Here is a 19,741-nt window from a genome sequence, read left to right as displayed (position 1 = left end):
TATCTCTGTATCTCCTATACATCTACAGGCAATCCTCCGTTTACAATAGTTCGCTTAGTGACCGTTCAAAGTTACAACGGCACTGAAAAAAAGGGACTTGCCACCGTTTTTCACATGACCCTGGGAGCCTCTCAGTCAGGCGAACAGAATTCACATGCCCGGTAGCCGACTCGTCTTTACGACGGTCGTCATGTCAAGTCACGCGATCCCCTTTGGTGACAAGCCAAGTCAAGTGGGGGGGGGGTTAGATTCCCTTCACAAACCGAGTGGCTAACTTAAACAACGGCCATTGATTCCCTTAACGAGGGTGGCAGGAAAAGTTGTAAAATGGGGACGACGTTTGACTTCGCCACCTAAATGCTGGGCTCCCTGGCAGTTGTAAATTGAGGACTACTTTTCTATGTCCTCCTTGAACCATCAAATCCTGAAATAATCAGACAAAAACACCCAGAAAATTCCTTTTTCCACCCCACCCCACCCCCAAAAAACCCCCTTGCCTTTGCATTTCTCCCACTTTTGCATGCAAAACCCTTAAAGTTAACACTAACTGGAGTAAAATTGGGTGGGTGGAGATCCATCATGAAACCCCTCCCTCCCTTCTTAGCCCCCTCCCAGCGCCCCCCTCAATTCCCAAAGGGGGCGGGGCCTCCTATAGCTCCGCCCCTCCCCTCCTGTGGAGCTGACCTCCCCTCTCTTCATAGCCCCCCCCGTATCCTAGCCCCCCCCACTTCAGAGAGGGGGGGTCCACCCCCCCAGGTCAAAGCCCCTCTATTGTCTCGGGGGGGGCTCCACGACGCCCCTCTTGTTGAAGGGGGGGCTCTAAATGTATACCCCCCAGATTAGGGGTGGGCTAGACGCTCTTCAGCAGTCCCCTCTCCAAATCCGGCCCCTCCCCTTTCCTGCCCCGCCCCTTCTGGGGAGCACTCGCAACCCGGGGGTTTCTTCACGCTGCCCCCTCAAAATTGCCCCCTCACCATGATGACCGGAGGAAGGAGCAGCGCCGCGTCCTCTCAGTTTTGGGATCCCGCCCGTCTTCCTCCGCCGCGAGGCCGAGGAGCCGCCACCGCTGCTTCTCCCGCGCATGCGCTCTGGCGCTCCCCCAACGGCTGGCGACGACCGTTGCTCGGCCGACTCACCGCGCGCTAGCGAATCGCTCCGCCAAACGAGTTCCGGCGAGCAGCTCGGGCTGCATTGGCATCGCCCCCCCCCACCTCTCTCTCCCATCCGGGCTCTTGTCCTTATTGCTCCGCCTCCCCCACCTCTCTACCCTCACGTGGTCCGCTGAGCGTGTCCCCATTGGTTCAGCCTCCCCTGCATTGCGTCGAGGGGGCTGCTTAAAGGAGCCGTCGTCACAACAGGCCGAGGGGAAGGAATAAAAGAAAGTGGGGGGGGCGGACTGAAGAGGAGGAGGAAATATGACCCGGAAAGAAATATTGTCGGCTGTCAATAAAGAGAGTGACATTTTAAAGGGGAAGCCACCCAAAGAAACCGTGTGGTTATTAAAGGGGAGGAGTATATTTAAGGTGGTAAGACTTCATCTCCCAGAATTCCATCAATCTTAAAATTTGCAAAATACTATCTTTAGACTCTAACAAAAGAAGACAGCCAGCCAATAATACTCCTCTGTTGGAGAATTTTGTTTTAAATCAGGGGTCTCCAAACTAGGGAACTTTTAAGACTTGTGGACTTCAGTTCCCAGAATTCCTCAGCCAGCCATGCTTCAGCCAAGAAGCCATGTTGGCTGAGGAATTCTGGGAGTTGAAGTCCACAAATCTTAAAAGTTCCCAAGTTTGGAGACCCCCGATTTAAATGCTTAGCAATAATTCAACTAAGTATTTAAAATAGCCATTGAAGCATCCATCAGTTTATGCAAAGGGATCTTGAGAATGAATGATACCAGAGCAGCGTTTCACAACCTCAGTAATTAAGATGGGTGGACTTCAAGTCCCAGAATTCCCCATCCAGCATGCATGCAGGTGGGCTGGGGAATTCTGGGACTTGAAGTCCACTCAGCTTATAACGATTGAAAAGTTGAGAAATACACTGCACTATTTCGGGATGTGGGATATTTATCGGACTACAACTTCCATCTGTTGCAAATCCAGAGCCTTCTGGGAAGGTGCTGAACTAAAAAAAATCTACTTCAAAGCAGATTAATATTAGGATCCACATGGCTGTACACATTATACTGTATATATTTATCCATTGCAGCACCATACCCATAAGAAAGGAAAGAAGGAAGGAAGGAAGGAAGGAAGGAAGAGACAAAGAAAAGGAAGGAAGATTAGATAGATAGATAGATAGATAGATAGATAGATAGATAGATAGATAGATAGATAGATAGATAGATAGAAGGAAAGGAAGGAAGGAAGGAGGGAGGGGGGAAAGGGAAGGAGGGGGAAAGGGAGGGACAAAGAAAAGGAAGGAAAATTAGAGAGAGAGACAGAGAGATGGATGGAAAGGGAAGGGAGGAAGGAAGGAAAGGAGGAAGGCGGGAGGGAGGGGAGGAAGGCGGGAGGGAGGAAGGAAAGAAGGAAGGAAGGAAGGAAGGAAGGAAAACATACTGGTTCTTTTCCTTCCCCCAGATATGATCTGAACCAAATCACAAAGGGATTTAAAATGACGGACACATATCCTTAGATTCCACCGTACACAACAGAAACCAGATGAGACTGAAAGCGAAGAGAGGCATTTATTAAAACTTGTTCCACAGCAAAACACAGGAAAGTTTGCACACTTGGTTAGGCTTAGGTAGGCTGATAGAATATCTTCAAGGGGGCCAGAACACTTGATGGGACAAAATTCATACTAGGGAGATCAGGGAAAGATTGTAGAACTGAAAACTGCAGAACCACCGCTCAAAATGGGATGGGCAAAGCAATCCGGGAAAGATTTGTCCTCTTTGCCCAAAGTGTGTGTGTGTGTGTGTTAGCACCAGACCGACACGAAGGTTTCACTCTGAGATTAGAGTATTTCAACCATGGCAACTTCTGGCTGGGGAATTCTGGGAGTTGAAGTCCACCCGTCTTAAGAGTTGGCCAAGATGGAGAAACACTGCTATATAGCCCATCGTTTCATTGAACCGCCAGCATCCCCTCCAGCTCTGGAGAATGGAGTCTCACGTCTCCCTCTTTCTCAGAGATGACCTGCTAATATCAAATTTTTAGGGTGGGAAAAAATATTGGCAGGTCCAGGAATGTTCATGGAACAGAGGTGACTTTAGCCAACTTCAGCCTCTAAGTTGGTTAAGGACTTTCTCCTGGCCAGCTGGTTGTGGGAACCGGAGTCTAGAAAGGCTGAGCTATGGGGTTAGAAAGACAGGTAGATAGAGAAGAAGGATGTTAGTAAGTTCAGGAGAGAAATTCTGGGCTGGAGTGTCTTCTTTTGAGGAACCGGAGGCACCTCCTGAAAATGGACCAGACAGCATCAGGAGAAGACCGACTAGAGGGCCACGTAGGGGAAGCTGAGGAGAAGGCCTTCCGAAGGGAGGAGTTTGAGGTTCTTCAAATCCAGCTGCGTCTCCTCCCGGCTGGGATGGGTGCTGAGTTCCACATCGACTTGGGGTGGGAGGTGAGGGTGAAGGAGGGAGACGGTTCTCTCCTGCGGGCCGAAATTGAGCGCCACCAAGAACCGCTTGTTCTGGTCCCAGACCCGAAGGTAGGAGAAGACGGAGGGATTCGAGCTTTGCACCAGGGCGAAGTTGCCGTGCAGAAGGGAGCGTTCCTTGCTTCGAAGCTCGCTCAGCTCTTGGAAGAAGGTCAGGATAGACCCCTTCTGGTTCTGCTGCGTCTGGAAAAAAGAAAAACAGGTGAGTGGGAAATTATAATATTTTTTTCTAGCTTCCTCGCGCCTAGTGTCACCAAAAGCTGTTCCAAGACAAGCTGCCTTTTGCAATTGACCAATTTTGGGGACTTTTGTCAACGCCAATGGGGTTTAAGTGGCGCTCCAGCTGTTTTGGGATTCGCTCGAAGCACCTGTTGCTTTTTAGGAACAATCTTTGCTTTCTTTTGCCCTAGCCGTTTGACTTCTCTTTGCAGGTTTTTTTTTTTTTTGCATTTTGTTATCTTCTCTACTTCTTCCTTTTCTATTCTGTCATGTCCAAAATCCAGACTTTTTTGCCTTTCTTATCGACAATTGTTAAGTCTGGGAGCAGGTGTCTGTCTGTTTGAATTCTAAAGTCCCAGAGCAATTTAGCTTCTTTATTTCTGATGATATTTTTCTACTTTATGATTATTATTATTATTATTATTGAGCTAAGAGAGAGGGACTGGCTCAAGGACTCAGACAGCTTTCATGCCCAAGGCGAGTCTAGAACTCCCCATCTTCTGGTGATTGGCCCAAAGTCACCCAACTGGCTTTCATAGTTAAGTCGGGACTAGAACTCACTGTCTCCTGGTGATCGGTCCAGTCGCCTAGCTGGCTTTCACGTCTAAGGCGGGACTAGAACTCTCAGTCTCCTGGTGATTGGCCCAAAGTCACCTAGCCAGCTTTCATGCCTAAAGTGGGACTAGAAGTCTCCATTGGCTCAAAGTCACCCAATCAGTTTTCATAGTCAGGGAGGGACTAGAACTCACTGTCTCCTGGTGATTGGTCCCAGATCACCCAGCTGGCTTTCATCCCGAAGGCAGAACTATAACTCCCGCTTTCTACCCTGTTGGCCCCAAATTTTGGTCGTTCCTTTCAGCTTGAAAAATTAGCTTCTCTCCCACAGCTTTTTCTTACCTGCACGGTGATGTTGCTGGCTTCGGGTTCAGCCAGCTGTTGCGCTCCTCTGGAGAACCCGTATGTCGCCGAGTTGTCCCACTGCATGCGTGTGATGTTGGATGCGGCAGGCTGGAGGAGAAATTAAGAGGGCTGTTGCTGGTACAAGCCCCCCAGTGCCCAATCCATCATTGAGCATCCTACAAACCCATCTCACCTGACCCCTTCTATGGCTGTTCTTACCTGTCCCGGCATGTCCCGTAGGCCAATTTCGTCTCCGTAATCTGTAAAAGGCGTCCCGGGAAGAGTGTAGAAGAGGAGATGGTGGAGGCGAAGGAGCTGTTCTCCCATAGATTTGGTCAAATGTCCAAGATCCGGTCTACCCATCTGCGGGGTGGGGTGGGGGGAAGAGACTGTTAGTAGCCCAGAGAAGAAAACCAAGCTGAGTAACACAACACATTGTCGCGTCGGTGTTTCAAAAGTTTGTGTAAGGGATGCAAGAGCCATAGAGGGAATTAGCACTAGCACTGATGACACTACCTAGTTGGGTCATGAAATGTCTCGACGTCCCCTTTTCCTATCTCTACTCCACAATCCCACCTTGCTTCTAGCACGGATGATGCCACCTAGTTGGGTCATGAAACGTCTGCAAGAAAACTACCAAGCTCAGAAGGCCCCCCCACAAGTCCTACTCCCCATCCTCGGTCTCCTCAAACCCTTCTAGCACTGATATTATTACCTAGTTGGGTCGTGAAACGTCTGCAAGAAAACCACCCAGCTCAGAGAGCACCGAAGACTCCACATTTCAATTCTAAGCCACAAATATTCTCTTTTAGAGATCTCAACTCGATCCTAAAGCTGGATACTTACACTCCAGCTGGGCCATCGGCTTCCTGCTTCTTGGATATAATCTTTGATCAGTTTCTGGGCCGTGTGCCCCAGTGTGGTAGTATCATCTTGTTCAGGCTTCACCAGCTCCTGAAGGTACTGGCTGGTTAGCATGTCGACCGCCGCGGTTTCATTCAGAAGCGAGAAAATCCCTCGAGCGTCATTGCGGCTGGTCATGGCTATCAGTACCCTGGAAGAGAAGGAGAGAGAAGGCGGCTCGACTTACGACCACATCTGGGAGCAGAATTTCCACTCCTGAGTGGAAAAAGAATGAAAGACGGAAGGAAGGAAGGAAGGAAGGAAGGAAGGAAGGAAGGAAGGAAGGAAGGAAGGAAGGAAGGAAGGAAGGAAGGAAGAAAAAAAGGAGGAAGGGAAGGAAAAGAAAGAAAGAGGAAGGGAAGGGGGAGAAAGGAAGGAAAGTAGGCAGAAGGAAAGAAGGAAGGAAGGAGGGGAGGGAAGAAGGAAGGGAAGATGAAAGGAAATTAGAGGAGGAAGGAAGGAAGGAAAGAAGAAAGGAAAGGAAAGGAGGAAAGGAAAGGAAGAAAGAAAGAAAGGAGAGGAGAGGAGGAAGGGAAAAGAAAGGAAAGATGAAAGGAAAGGTGGAATGAAAGAAAGAAAGAAGGAAGATGGAAGGAAAGGAAAGGAAAGGAAAGAAGGAAGGAAGGAAAGAAGGAAGGAAGGAAGGGAAGATGAAAGGAAAGGAGAGGGGGAGGGAAAGAAAGAAGGAAGAAGGAAAGAAAGGAAAGGAGAGGAGGAAGGAAGGAAGGGAATAAGGAAGGGAAGATAAAAGGAAAGGAAAGGAAAGATGAAAGGACAGATGGAATGAAATAAAGAAGGATGAAAGGAAAGGAAAGGACGGAAGAAAGAAAGAAAGAAAGAGAGAGAGAGAGAGAGAGAAGTAAGGCAGTTTGTTAAGAAAGGGGCCTGTTTTTACTCACCTGGCCTGATCGTCAACACTCTCCTGTTCCGTGATATTCTTCCACTCGCTCAAGAGTTGGGAATCCTATTAAATAAATGGGATTGAGAGGTGTTGGTTGAGCGTCCCCCAAGGTCTTAGCACCCCTCCTTTCTTCTCCTTGCAAAGGGCCTCACTTCCCCTCCAAAAAAAAAAAAAGAAATTAAAAGGGACAGCTGTCAGGCCCAGGTTAAATAAGCCCCCCGCCCCCCACCCCACTTTGCTAAAGGCTGATAATGGATGGAAAGGGGGCTGAGGATCTGCTTACATTTAAATGCTCGACGCTTCCGATCTGGATTCCAGACACGCCTTCTCTCAGCCAAAACTGGATTGCTTCCTGCAGGGTGGATGGCAAGAAGAGAACGAGACAAGTTAATAGTCCTCAGTGATCCCCACCACACACATATAAAGGTAAAGGTTCCCCTCGCACATATGTGCTAATCGTTCCCGACTCTAGGGGGCGGTGCTCATCTCCGTTTCAAAACCGAAGAGCCAGCGCTGTCCAAAGACGTCTCTGTGGTCATGTGGCCGGCATGACTCAACGCCAAAGGCGCACGGAACGCTGTTCCTTTCCCACCAAAGGTGGTCCCTATTTTTCTACCTGCATTTTTTACCTGTTTTCGAACCGCTAGGTTGGCAGAAGCTGGGACAAGTCACGGGAGCTCACCCTGTTAGGCAGCCCTAGGGATTCGAACCCCCGAACTGCCAACCTTTCGATTGACAAGCTCAGCGTCTTAGCCCCTGAGCCACCGCGTCCCCTACCCTGATTAGATCCTCCTAATAATAGATTTATATTTATTTTACAGGCTTAATGAATGCTCTTGCTAGATCTTATATTCGAGGCTGTCTTTAACCGTGTAATTGTAACGTAAGGTACTGATGAGTCAATACGAAATGCCTGCATTTACCTCTGTTTTTTGGCTGTATTGTTTAAATTATTGAAAGGGACTTAATTGTTTTAAATTTTTATATCTATATATATATTTCCCCTTTGGGGAGACAGTCTTTCCTTCACTTACTTTCATTTTGTTCTGGAAATCACCCTTAAGCCATACATCTTGGCTAAACCAGGGTAACTGGCCATGATAATTAGGGGTCAGATCCAAGATAACTTTCAAATCTGAAAAAGAGAGACATGTTACATCACAACACCGTCATTCCGTAAAACTCTAACCCAGGGTCATTCCCGGCTTACGTCCTGAACTGAGCCCAAAATTTCTGTCATTATGCGAGAGGTGTTCAGTGAATCATCTCGGTTGTTCAGTGAGTTAACAGGATTGTTAAATGAATCTAGCATCCCCATCGATTTTTCTGGTCAAAAGGTCACAAAAGGGGATCACGTGCCACCCACCCCGGGACAGCGCAACCGTCATAAATATGAGTCAGTTGCCAAGCATCTGAATTTCGATCCTGCGACCGTAGGGATGGATGCAAACGGCCGTAAGTGTGAAAAACAATCCCAAGTCCAAAGCCTGCAGATGTGGACAAAAGTCACACCTTATTCAATTGTTTGAAACTTTTATTTCCGTTAAGATTTTGGAAATAAAGAGCCAAAACAGAAAGAAGATTCCAGGTTGAAATCTAACCTACATGCTAGGATGCGTCAATCGAGAAAGCATTGTTTAAAGGGTGTTTAAATTAAATTAAATTAATATTTACACGGCCTTAGTTGTGAAATACATAGGCCCCGCACTTCCTTGTTTGTTCACTCACTCCAAAACCTACAAAACATCTGACTGAGGCTCATTGAGAAACAATACGGACAACGGGAAGGGAATCAAAGAGGAATATTTTCCATGAAATTGCAAAACAACTGCCATCCCCAAAATATTCTTCCTTCTTTTGGCAAAAAAAATATATTGTTTTATTGTATTGTAAGGCACGAAGCTGATGTGATTTGAGCACAGTGGTACATAAACAGTATTAACTTGAAATTATTATCCTCGTTACAGTTCCTTGCACAGTCAGCCAGATGACATTATCATCAACATTATTACTGTTATTATTATAGATTTAACCTTCAGTTCGATTCACAGTCTGGGACTGGTAAAAACGTAACTGTTCAAGTCCTAACCAAGGACATTACTGCTATTATTATTACTATTTCTGCTATTATTATTACAATCTTATTATTATTGCTATTATTATTGCTGCTGTTACAATAATATTATTATTATAAACTTTTATTCATTAAACATGAAACTCAGTCAATTGAACGACATTATTATTATTATTATTATTTACTTTATTCATTAAATATGAAACTCAGTCAACTGAACATTCAAAAATGCATCACAAATACGATTGACTGGTGCTAATGGTTGATAGGGGTTGTTGCCAGCATCCTGGGTATCAACCAAGTACCTTCTTAAGATGTATGATGTTCCAAGTAGTGCAATTTTTGCAGTTATTATTATTATTTCACCCAAATCTCAATGACTCTACCCAGCACACATCAAAGAAATTACAATTAAACAAATAAGAGATAAAAGAAGATAAGTTCTCCATTAATACAATGATGAGTTAGCTAACTAAAACCTTTAAAAATAACAAAAAGAAAAGTTTATATCAACGTTAAACTATGGCTTTTAGAAAGGGCATGTTAACCAACCTATGCTGGCCTAAACTGGACTGCTAAAGTTGCTCTGACCATCGAGATGGGCAGCAGACAAATTGAATATCACTCAGAAACACACACACACACACAGTTGTGGGTACCCTAGATAAACCGCTGTCTAGAGCATTATTTATTTGTTAAATTTCCTTGCCACTTCTCTGGCTGTGGGGCTACTCTAGGCAGGTTAAAAATATTTTATTACATAATAACAGTTTTTGTTTTACTTAATACTAAGATCTGCTAGTGTTACTTGTGGCTTAGGCATACTAAAAAGAAACAAAGAAAAAATGCTTAAAAAAAAATAGATGTTTAGAGTCTTACCCTAACCCTTTAATTTTACATCAATCATTTTGCAATGTTTGGGAGATGTTTAGGCCCCCTTAGAAAGGTGTGTGTGTGTGTGTGTATACACACACACATATATATACCTATATATATAGGTCTTTGGTTGTTCGGGTTTTCTCCCGTGTAGAATTGGAAGTGTCTTGGCGACGTTTCGACGAAGTCTCATTCGTCATCTTCAGGCTTCAGCTTCGTGCTTCTGGGAGCAATGTGTGATCGCAGCTGTTTCTTCCTTTTAACTGCTAGTGGGGGTTTGAACTGATTGGGTGGGAGCTTGGCTGTGCTCTGATTGGATGGGGTTTTTTCTGTGCTCTGATTGGCTGGGGGTGTGTCCTGTGTTGGTGGGGGCTTGGTTGTGCTCAGTCTAGTCTGTGCTGCAGGGGGATTTGAGCTGGTGAGCTGCATAGCTGTTGTTTGGCCTATATATATCTATATACATACATATACACGCATACACACACACACACATATATATATATGAAACACATCATTAAATACATTATTAAATGCATGTATTGAACTATATTTTTCCCCACTTACTTTTTTTCTTGGCAGCTTGTAAAACATCGCGGAAATCTTGCAACGTGCCCAGTTTTTGGTCAACGTCTTGGAGGTTGGTGCTGTACGGCTGATCCTCGGGATTCACGTGAACAGGCCCGATGACAAAACCTTTGACCTTCAGAGTACTTAAATAATTCATCCTCTCTTTCACCCCTAAAAAAAAAAATAGAGGGGGAAAAAAGAAAGAAACCAAGTTTACCAGAATGCGGGAGGAGGAGGGGGGGGAAATAAATCACATTTTTTGTTTTAGGCTCCTCAAAGCAACTCTCCTGAAAATCTCTAATAAAATCCACGTGGACCATTTTCTGAAAATAGGTAAGAGAGATTCAATAGCAAGAGTCAATACAGGCAGTCCTTGATTTACAACCGTTCCATTTAGTGACCGCTGAACGTTACCAGGGCACTGAAAACAAGTGACTCACGCTTGTACTTATGACTGTCACAGCATGCTGACACGATCAAAATTCAGACGCTTGGCAACTGGCTCGTACTTATGACGGATGCAGTGTCCGGGGGTGTGTGTCACGTAATCCCCCTTTTTTTTTTATTATTTACATTTATATCCCGCCCTTCTCCGAAGACTCAGGGCGGCTTACAGTGTGTAAGGCAATAGTCTCATTCTATTTGTATATTTACAAAGTCAACTTATTGCCCCCCCAACAATCTGGGTCCTCCTTTTACCTACCTTATAAAGGATGGAAGGCTGAGTCAACCTTGGACCTGGTGGACTAGAACCTGCAGTAATTGCAGGCTGCTGTGTTCTAATAACAGGCTCCTTACAGCCTGAGCTATTCCGACCCTTTTGCGATGACAATGGGGAAACAAGATTCACTTAACTCCACCGGCTTTACTCACTTAATAACTGCAGGGATTCACTTAACGGTGGCCAGAAAAGTCGTAAAATGGGGCAAGACTCAAGTCAACAAAACGTCTCACTTAACAACAGAAATCTTTGGGGCGCAATTGTGGTCCTAAGTCGAGAACCATCTGTAAAACTCAGTTAGTTTCATCCAGATCTGGCAGAGAACAAATCTTAGTTTCCTGGCCAGCATCCCAGATTGTGTTGTACAAACTGTGCGTGCAAAACATCCGTGCCGAACACTGTCTAACTTTTGCTCAAGGTTACACATTGCCAGTCTGAATGAGCAATTGTGATGGTGGTGTGTTTTTTTTTTTTCTTTTTAATCGTTTAACTTGCTCTGTTGAACCGTTTCCTGGCTGCCGTGATCCGCATTTAATCCAAAAGGTAACGAGGCGAAGAATTTATTCAGCAAGCCAACTCACGTTCGCTTCAACGGCCACAAAAGAAGAGATTTCTTGGTTTTGGAGGGGGTTTTTTTTGGTCTATTTCTCTCCCGGCTCTGTATAAATTTTTGCCTTCCTTCTCTGCGTTCCCCAGCAAAACTTTTCAGTAAATGGCCCAGTTCCTGAAAAATGCATCGATCGGTGTCTCAAATCTCAACCATCTTCCTTTTCCATCCTCCAAGTCAAAATATCTGTTGTATGACTGGGGCTATTTATCAGGTTTGGACTGGTTTGAACTTGGCGTTGGGCGTGGCATCCATCATCCCAAACGCCTCCGCTTCAAAACTCACAAGTCCTGACTCCTGACCCAATATGGGTCAGTGGTTAAGGAGCTCGGGGCAAAATGCATGGGCAGAGCATCGACCGTTGCTTATTGTCACAGCCCTGCCCTACCTCGCAAGGTGGTTGTTGTGGGCATCCAGTGCGGACAAGAGGCACCCCACTTCCTTGTTTTTGTTATAAACTTCTTGCACCCCAGGGTCAAACCTTTGCAACAAGGCTGCTCTACTTTACTAGGGTGTTACAAAGCAGCTTAATTTGAAACAACAACTCAAGTTTCTAGTCCTCAAGCCAGGCTAAAAAAAAAAAATATGCGGGCAATGAACCGCTTTTACTGTGGAGTTAAAGTAAAATATATAAGATTGTCAAGGCTTAGTGAGTAATTATTTTATATTTAATGCCACGGTTTTGCCCGGATTCTCCTTACTGTGGAATATTTCTCTTTTGGAAAGTTGAAAACTCTACCAAGTCAGAAATGCCACTAGAGGGCGAGATGAAACCTCCAGAGAAACTGACTAGTCCCTGCACAGAATCAACAACAGTTTATGGAGTTTCACAACATCAGAGCAAATTCCCCCATAAATTTCGGCCAAGGGTCAAAGGGTGCCAATCCAGCAGAAAAGAGACTGAAAAAATTCCAGGAAGGAAGGAAGGGAGGGAGGGATAAGACAATGTAAAATGAAAGAGAGAAAGAAAGACCAAAAAACAAAGAAAGACAAATGAAAGAAAGAAAGCCAAGACAGAAAGACAGACAGACAAGAAGGCAATGAAGGAAAGAAAGAAGTGGATGAGAGAGAGAAAAGAAAGAAAGAGAAAGAACGGAAGAAAAAAGAAAGGAATGAAAAACAAGAGGAAAGACAGGAAGCCAATGAACAGGAGAAAAAAAGAAAAGAACGAAAGGAATGAGAAGAAAGAGGAAAACCAGAAAGGCAATTTATGGGAGAAAGAAAAAGAAAAGGAAGAATGAAAGAAAAAAGACAGAACAATCAATAAGTGGAACGACTTGCCTGCAGAAGTTGTGAATGCTCCAACACTGGAAATTTTTAAGAAAACGTTGGATAGCCATTTGTCTGAAATGGTGTAGGGTTTCCTGCCTGGGCAGGGGGTTGGACTAGAAGGCCTCCAAGGTCCCTTCCAACTCTTGTTATTATGTTACGTTAAAGAAAAGGAAGAATTGAAAGGAAAAAGACAGGCAAAAGAAGAAAGGAATGAGAAAAAAGAGGAAAAGGCAGAAAGCCAATGAATGGGCGAAAGAAGAAAGAAAGAAAGGAACGAGAGGAAAGGAAGAATGAAAGAGGAAAAAATGAAGATGAAGAAAAGGCACACAGATAGTCCTTCAACCCAACCAGCCGGGAGCTGAGTCAGCTTTTCGGCTGACGTCAAGAGCTGATGAAACCCAAGTCAGCAATTACTCAGGAAGCTCAAACCGGCTAAAACTGGATTTTGGTACAGGACGGCCTGGCCCGGCATGGCTTCCCTTCAAGTTGGAACTGGAGCGATGTTTTTCCCCCCACCCACCAAGCCATCCCAGTCCCCCCACCTCCCCCAGCAGTGGCTAGTCTCCAAATGACCCATGGAGGGTCTGAGGGTTCATTTTTTAAAAAATCCACTAGATTTGTCTGGCTCCTAGATTCTGGAGCGGGCTGGTTTATATATATATATGTAAAGTGGATATAAATCCATATATAAAGTGGATTTTTAAAAAAAACAATCCATTAGATTTGTCTGGCTCCTAGATTCTGGAGCAGGCTGGTTTATATATATTACGTATATATAAATAAAGTGGATATAAATCCATCTATAAAGTGGATTCTTAAAAAAACAGGACAAATATAAGAAATATATTATATATACTATATTAACCAAAGACCTATATACTATATATATATATATATAAACCAGTCTGCTCCAGAATCTAGGAACAAGACTAATCAAGAATTATTTTTTTAAAAAATCCACTCTATAGATGGAATTATATCCACTTTATATATAAATATATTGGGGAGTGGGAGAAAGAAGGGCTCCAAAGTGAAGGAGGAGAGCTTGCATGGATCTAATGTCACGAGTGGCGAAGTGGCAGCCCCCCAAGTATTAACCCCAAAATTAAACTGGTGTTTAAGGTTAGGGTTAAGGTAAGCCATTCTGCTAAGCCCCAATCAACCCAGCCAAATCTTGGCTTGATTAGACATTATTAGAAAGGCTGTTCGGAAAAAGATCCCGGGGTCTTTCGTGACTTCCAAGCAAGGAGATCCCTTTTTCTATAACCTGGATGGATCCCCCCTCCCTTCCCCCGTCCCCCCCAGGAAGCAAAACTGGAGACAGCCAATCCGGGACTCCTTGGCACCACAAAGAGCATCTTCCTCAGCCCCAAACTCACCCGCCAGGTCGCCTGTGCCATCGCTGCCCGAATCCTGGAAGCCTTCCACCTGCAGAATCCGGTAGATCCCACCTTTCTGCCACCAGTCCTGCTTGGGGAGCTCCTTGCAACGGGGCGCCTGGACGATGATGACGATGGCTCCGGCCAGCATGCCCAGCCAGCCCAACCAGAAGAGGATGAGGAGGGCCCAGCGAGTCCGGACCCAGGCGGGGGTGCCGGCCACCTGGAGCAGCTGCTCCTTAGACAAGCCGGTGAATTTGGCCGCCATCTCAGCCTCTTCTTCCTCCTCCTCCATCTTCACCTTCACCACTCCGTTCTTCTCGCCCAGGCTGCCCGGCGAGCCGGCCAGGGGCGAAGAGGCGTTCATGGGCTGCTTTTCAGGATCCATCTCATTCAGCTCCACATCTTTCATGTCCACCTCTGGGGTCGTGCTTGGGGAGCTCATGCTGTCACCTGCGGAAAGGAGACCAAGAAGTTAAGGTTGTTGGAGTTTTTTTTTGGGGGGGGAGAGCTAGTCTTCTTAGTGCGGGGAGACCCTGAGAAGCTAGTTTTCTGAACGTTGTGGGGGGGGAACCTTAAAACTCATTTCTCACTGAGGGAACACCTCGTGCGAAGGATATAGTGGGACGACGTCCGTCCTCAATCTTTCCAGAGCCCGAGAAAAATACTCTTAACCCTGGGAGGAAAGCCTGAGAAGCTAGTTTTCCGAATGCAGGGGGGAAACCTTAAAACTCACTGAGGGAAGACCTCATGCCAAGGATAAAGTGGAGCACTGTCGATCTCTAGACCTTTCGAGAGCCTGAGAAGATACTCTGCTCCCTGGGAAGAAAACCTGAGAAGCTAGTTTTCTGAGTGAGGGGAGAGCCCTTCAAAACTAGACTTCTCCCTGCGGGGAGACCTTGGGTTTAAGGAAAGGTGGAACAACTTCTACTTCTAAACCTTTCCAGAGCTGGTACCTTGCCCTACTCCCCCCCACAAGCTGGGCTTTTGACCACAAATCACATCCTCCAACGGGACGGGGAATATGGGCTGAGGAACCCCCACAATGGATGTTGGAACAATGCAACCCTCTCCCAGCCCCGGTGGGGTTTCAAAGGGATTTTTTTTTCCAAGTGGCTTTTTAAAAATCCTTTTATAGGTGAATTTGCAAGAAGGGATGTGGGGAGGGGGTCGCCCCTACTACACTTCCCATCATCCCCCACCCACCCCAAGGAAGAAGAGAGACCGGCCCCGTTTCCAAGCGCTCTCTACCTGGGAACAAAGCGGGGCCGCCGAGCTGCTTCGACCTGCAAGATCCGTGGTGGGGAATCCGGTTAGATCCGATCTGAGAACCCGATCGCGCCGGCCGGCAGCTCAAGTAGAGCCAGCCGGAGCCTCCGCCCCTCCGCGCGATCCGCCCCTCCGGGCTCCCTTAAGGTGGATCGGAGCTCCGCCGGCTCAGCCACTTTCAGCCCAGGTAGGGATGGGAGCCGGTAGATTCTCCAGGTAGACTGCCATTGGATGGGGAGGTTCTACCGCCAGACCCTAACCCGGCCCAAAGGACTCGCTGGTGGGGATTTTGTGGGGGGATGCAATTGGGTGTAATTGCAATTGTTGGCCTTTGACCAAGGGGCCCCAAAACGTTGGTGTGGGTTACCTGGGCAAAGGTAGGCTGCTCCTAGAGGTGGAGGCTTTATCTCCAGAGACAGGTCTAGCCCCATAGGAATGTCTTCCGTTCCTTAGGGGCGATGGACGAAGTGGTGGGGGTGACTTACCTTCAACCCATGGCAGAGAAGAATACCTCCTGGCCCTGACTACTAGCTGGGAACTTTGGGAATTGTAGTCCCCAAAGGGCGGGGGGGCAATCCATGGGGTGGTGAGGCAGTTTAAGGGTTGAAAAACAGGGGGGGTCTCCAAACTTGGCCGACTTGGAAGACTTGTGGATTTCAAACACTCAGAATTTTCCCCAGTCGACTTGGCAACATTTTTAAAGACTTGTGGGATTTCAATACCCAGAATTCCCCAGCCAGTCGCCAAATTTGGAGTGCCTTGCGGCCAAATGCCTTAAAACGGCTTTCCTCTTCATTCTGATTATTCATAACGCCGAATGCATTTCGGTGTTTCAATATCCTACTTTATTTTTCTACGCCGTGCTGGTTGGAGACCCTTTAAATAAAAAAAAGAAAGAAACGGAATCATTTTTAACCCTGGGATAAAAGCTAACTTAAATGTCGGTTTAATGGGCCTTTAATGAGCAGGTGATAACTTTCACAGTATTTAGCAATTTGCCTTTTCTGTCACATTCAACATGACAGCTCCGTGAAGCTTGAAGATGGATAGGCTGGGGACACTGACAAAGTCTCGATGGACCCAGGGAACTCTGGTTTAATGGTTAAACCAGAGTTTAATGATTGGCAGCCAAGAAAGTCTTCTGTGAGACTCCAGATATACTGCAGATCTGCTACATAGACTATAGATTAGACAGCAATGTTTCTCAACCTTAGCAACTTTAAGGTGAGTGGATGCTGGGGAATTCTGGAAGTTGAAGTCCAGGCTGATTGAGGAATTCTGGGACTTGAAGTTCTCCCATCTTAAAGCCCGCTGGCTGGAGAATTCTGGGAGGTGATGTCCATCCATCTTAAAAGATACTGGCTGGGGAATTCTGGGAGTGGAAGTCCACTCATCTTAAATCATGCTGGCTGGAGAATTCTGGAAATTGAAGTCCACCCCTTTTAAAGCATACTGGCTGGGGGATTCTGGGAGCTGAAGTCCACCCACCTTAAAAGATACAGGCTGAGGAATTCTGGGAGTTGAAGTCCACCCGGCTTATAGCATGCTGGCTGGGAGATTCTGGGAGTTGAAGTCCATCCATCTTAAAGCATACTGGCTGGGGGATTCTGGGAGTGGAAGTCCACTCATCTTAAAGCATGCTGGCTGGGGAATTCTGGGGCTTAAAGTCCAGCCATCTTAAACCATGCTGGCTGGGCAATTATGGGAGTCGAAGTCCACCCATCTTAAACCACGCTGGCTGGGGAATTATGGGAGCTGAAGGCCACCTATCTTAAAGCATGCTGTGTGGGGGATTCTGAGAGTTGAAGTCCACCCCTTTTAAATTTGCCAAGTGTGAGATACACCCTTAAAGAGAAAATAAACCGTAATACCATCACAGCATTGAAGTTCTTCCATTCTTGCTGTCGGGCTCAAGTTTTTTTTTATTTTAGAAACACACCAGAAATGGGTGTGTTTCAGTGTGCGTGTGACAGGACTGCACACTCCACCAGCCCTAACTTCAGGGTTGGGGGAGATCAAAGGAGGAAACATCCCCCTTTGAACAATTGCAAGAAGTGACCAATTGTTCTGGGCTTTGAATGCTGGCGTTGCCAGCTCTGCAGGAGCTTTTCTGAGTTGGGTGGAGATACTGCCCCCACTTAGCCATGAGAAACAACAATAAAGCCCCTCAAATGCAAGAAGAGCCTTGGGATCAGGAGCAGGAGGTAGACTGCCTCTCTCCATGGAAGTTCCACCAATCTAACACACACCCCGGAGTTTTTTAAAAAACAGAACTGGAAGGGACCTTGGAGGTCTTCTAGTCCAACCCGCTGCTTAGGCAGGAAACCCTCCACCACTTCAGACAAAATGGTTATCCAACATCTTCTTAAAAACTTCCAGTGTTGGAGCATTCACAACTTCTGAAGGCAAGTTGTTCCACTGGTTAATTGTTCTCATTGTCAGGAAATTTCTCCTTAGTTCTAGGTTGCTTCTCTCCTTGGTGAGTTTCCACCCATTGCTTCTTGTTCTACCCTCTGGTGCTTTGGAAAATAGTTTGACTCCCTCTTCTTTGCCGCAGCCCCTGAGATATTGGAAGACGGCTATCATGTCTCCCCTGGTCCTTCTTTTTCATTAAACTAGACATACCCAGTTCCTGCAACTGTTCTTCATATGTTTTAGCTTCCAACCCCTTAATCATCTTTTTTGCTCTTCTCGTTCTCTTTTTTTATATCATGGCCACCAAAACTCGATGCAGTATTCCAAGTGTGGTCTTACCAAGACCTTATAAATTGGCAGTAACATTCTCTATGCCTTTTTGCACTCTTCTTTTTCTTTCTTTCTTTCTTCCTTCCTTCTCTCTCCTTCCTTCCTTCTCTCTCCTTCCTTCCTTCTCTCTCCTTCTTTCTTTCCTTCCTTCCTTCTCTCTCCCTTCCTTAGCTTTCTGTCTTTCTCTCCTTCCTTCCTTCCTTCCTTCCTTCCTTCCTTCCTTCCTTCCTTCCTTCCTTCCTTCCTCCCTCCCTCCCTCCCTCCCTCCCTCCCTCTGTCCCTCCCTTCCTTCCCTTCCCTTTTTCTTTCCTTCCCTAAATCTTTACAAGGACAATATTTCAGTCCGGGGAAGTGATCTACTGTAAAAACCTTTGACTTCTCTTAGCTAAAATAATATATATACTTTTCATTTCTGATTCTTCCACCTTAAGCAGCTTGGACTTTGTTAGCCAAAAACCTCCCCCCTCACCCAGCCTCCGCTTTCCCCTCTCTCTGCAGCAAGGCAGATAAACAACTTTTAGACAAACAAAGGAGGAACCCAAGTGGTTTTTGACTTCCCTACAACATCTGGCCAGCTAATTCCTGTCTGATTTGGATCAACAACCCCCCCCCTTCGTTCAACCCTCCACCTTGCACCATCACGGTTTTAACAAACCAGCATCGAGTTAACCAAGGCCATTGTTTTAAAAGAACCGGTGTCTGGAGAACCTGTATCCTGGTTTATTTTAATTCAACAGGTCCAATTTTTAAGGTTTGGGCCATCCTCTGAAGTGTCAAAAGGGACTTACGTAGGTGGAAATTTGTGCAACATGTGAGGCACACATGGGGTGCCTTGATTTATGGGTCACAGGCTTGCAGATCTTCCCAATATACTTCCCTGTAAAATTTCTATTTAAGAGACACTGGAACAGGGAAATGGGCAATGGTGCCCCACAACCCCATACAATCCCTCCCCCAAATTTCAGGCTATTATAAAGAATTAAAACAAGGAGAGAAGCAACCTAGAGCTAAGGAGTAATTTTCTGACAGTGAGAACAATTAACCGGTGGAATGACTTGCTTCCAGAAGTTGTGAATGCTCCAACAGTGGAAGTTTTTAAGAAGATGTTGAACAATCATTTGTCTGAACCAGTGGTGGGGTTCGGCCGGTTCGCACCTATTCGGAAGAACCGGTTGTTAACTTTCTAAGACTTCAGAGGTAGTTGGAAGAAATCTCATTTTGTTTTTTTCCACTTTACAGAGCTAATCCTGTAAGGAACTGAAACATTCTGGTGTTGTTTCTAGCCTCATCTTTATTGCCCTGCTTACAGAAACTGCCTCTCTGGTTAACCCTTGTTACATTGTAACAGCTAAGGCAAAGCGCCCATCGACATGAGTATCGTTGAGTTGGCCACACCCACACAGTCACATGACCACCGAGCCACGCCTACCCAGCTGGTCATTAGGGCAGAGAACCAGTTGTTAAATTATTTGAATCCCACCACTGGTCTGAATTCTTATTCTATTTCTAAATATTGGTTCCCCGTGTGCCAGTATAACTAGGGCTGGCCCCAAAGCGTTCCCCTTCTTGGCTGTCTTCCCATTATTACAGCTAGTCCTGAATTTATTTCATTTAGTGACTATTCAAAGTTAAAATGGCACCCAAAAAAAAAAAAGATTTATGACTGCTTTCCACACTTACGACAACTTCCTGACCTCCGGAC

General features: G+C 45.9%; 2 protein-coding genes across 3 annotated transcripts in view; both read right to left on the bottom strand.

The window, feature by feature from the left end:
* LOC131186379 (calmodulin-1) overlaps positions 1–1,128 on the bottom strand; it is a 71,568-nt gene extending 70,440 nt beyond the window's left edge. Inside the window, exon 1 of one of the 2 annotated variants that reach the window (XM_058159871.1) lies at positions 975–1,128. In XM_058159871.1, the coding sequence (XP_058015854.1) occupies positions 975–977 (3 nt within the window). In that variant the 5' untranslated portion in view covers positions 978–1,128. The remainder of the gene's footprint in view (positions 1–974) is intronic. The other variant, XM_058159873.1, reaches the window with a different exon arrangement.
* A 1,545-nt stretch (positions 1,129–2,673) lies between these two features.
* Positions 2,674–19,741, bottom strand: part of SLC3A2 (solute carrier family 3 member 2) — a 24,992-nt gene continuing 7,924 nt past the window's right edge. Inside the window, exons 2-11 of the mRNA XM_058160742.1 lie at positions 15,277–15,435; positions 14,026–14,478; positions 10,044–10,217; positions 7,564–7,664; positions 6,813–6,881; positions 6,528–6,592; positions 5,572–5,779; positions 4,945–5,088; positions 4,723–4,833; positions 2,674–3,789 (exon numbers count right to left, since the gene is read on the bottom strand). Of these exons, the coding sequence (XP_058016725.1) occupies positions 3,442–3,789; positions 4,723–4,833; positions 4,945–5,088; positions 5,572–5,779; positions 6,528–6,592; positions 6,813–6,881; positions 7,564–7,664; positions 10,044–10,217; positions 14,026–14,478; positions 15,277–15,435 (1,832 nt within the window). The 3' untranslated portion in view covers positions 2,674–3,441. The remainder of the gene's footprint in view (positions 3,790–4,722; positions 4,834–4,944; positions 5,089–5,571; positions 5,780–6,527; positions 6,593–6,812; positions 6,882–7,563; positions 7,665–10,043; positions 10,218–14,025; positions 14,479–15,276; positions 15,436–19,741) is intronic.

This window comes from Ahaetulla prasina, chromosome 17, assembly GCF_028640845.1.
Source record: "Ahaetulla prasina isolate Xishuangbanna chromosome 17, ASM2864084v1, whole genome shotgun sequence".
Taxonomy (NCBI): Eukaryota; Metazoa; Chordata; class Lepidosauria; order Squamata; family Colubridae; genus Ahaetulla; species Ahaetulla prasina.
This window is presented reverse-complemented; position numbering and strand designations above follow the sequence as displayed.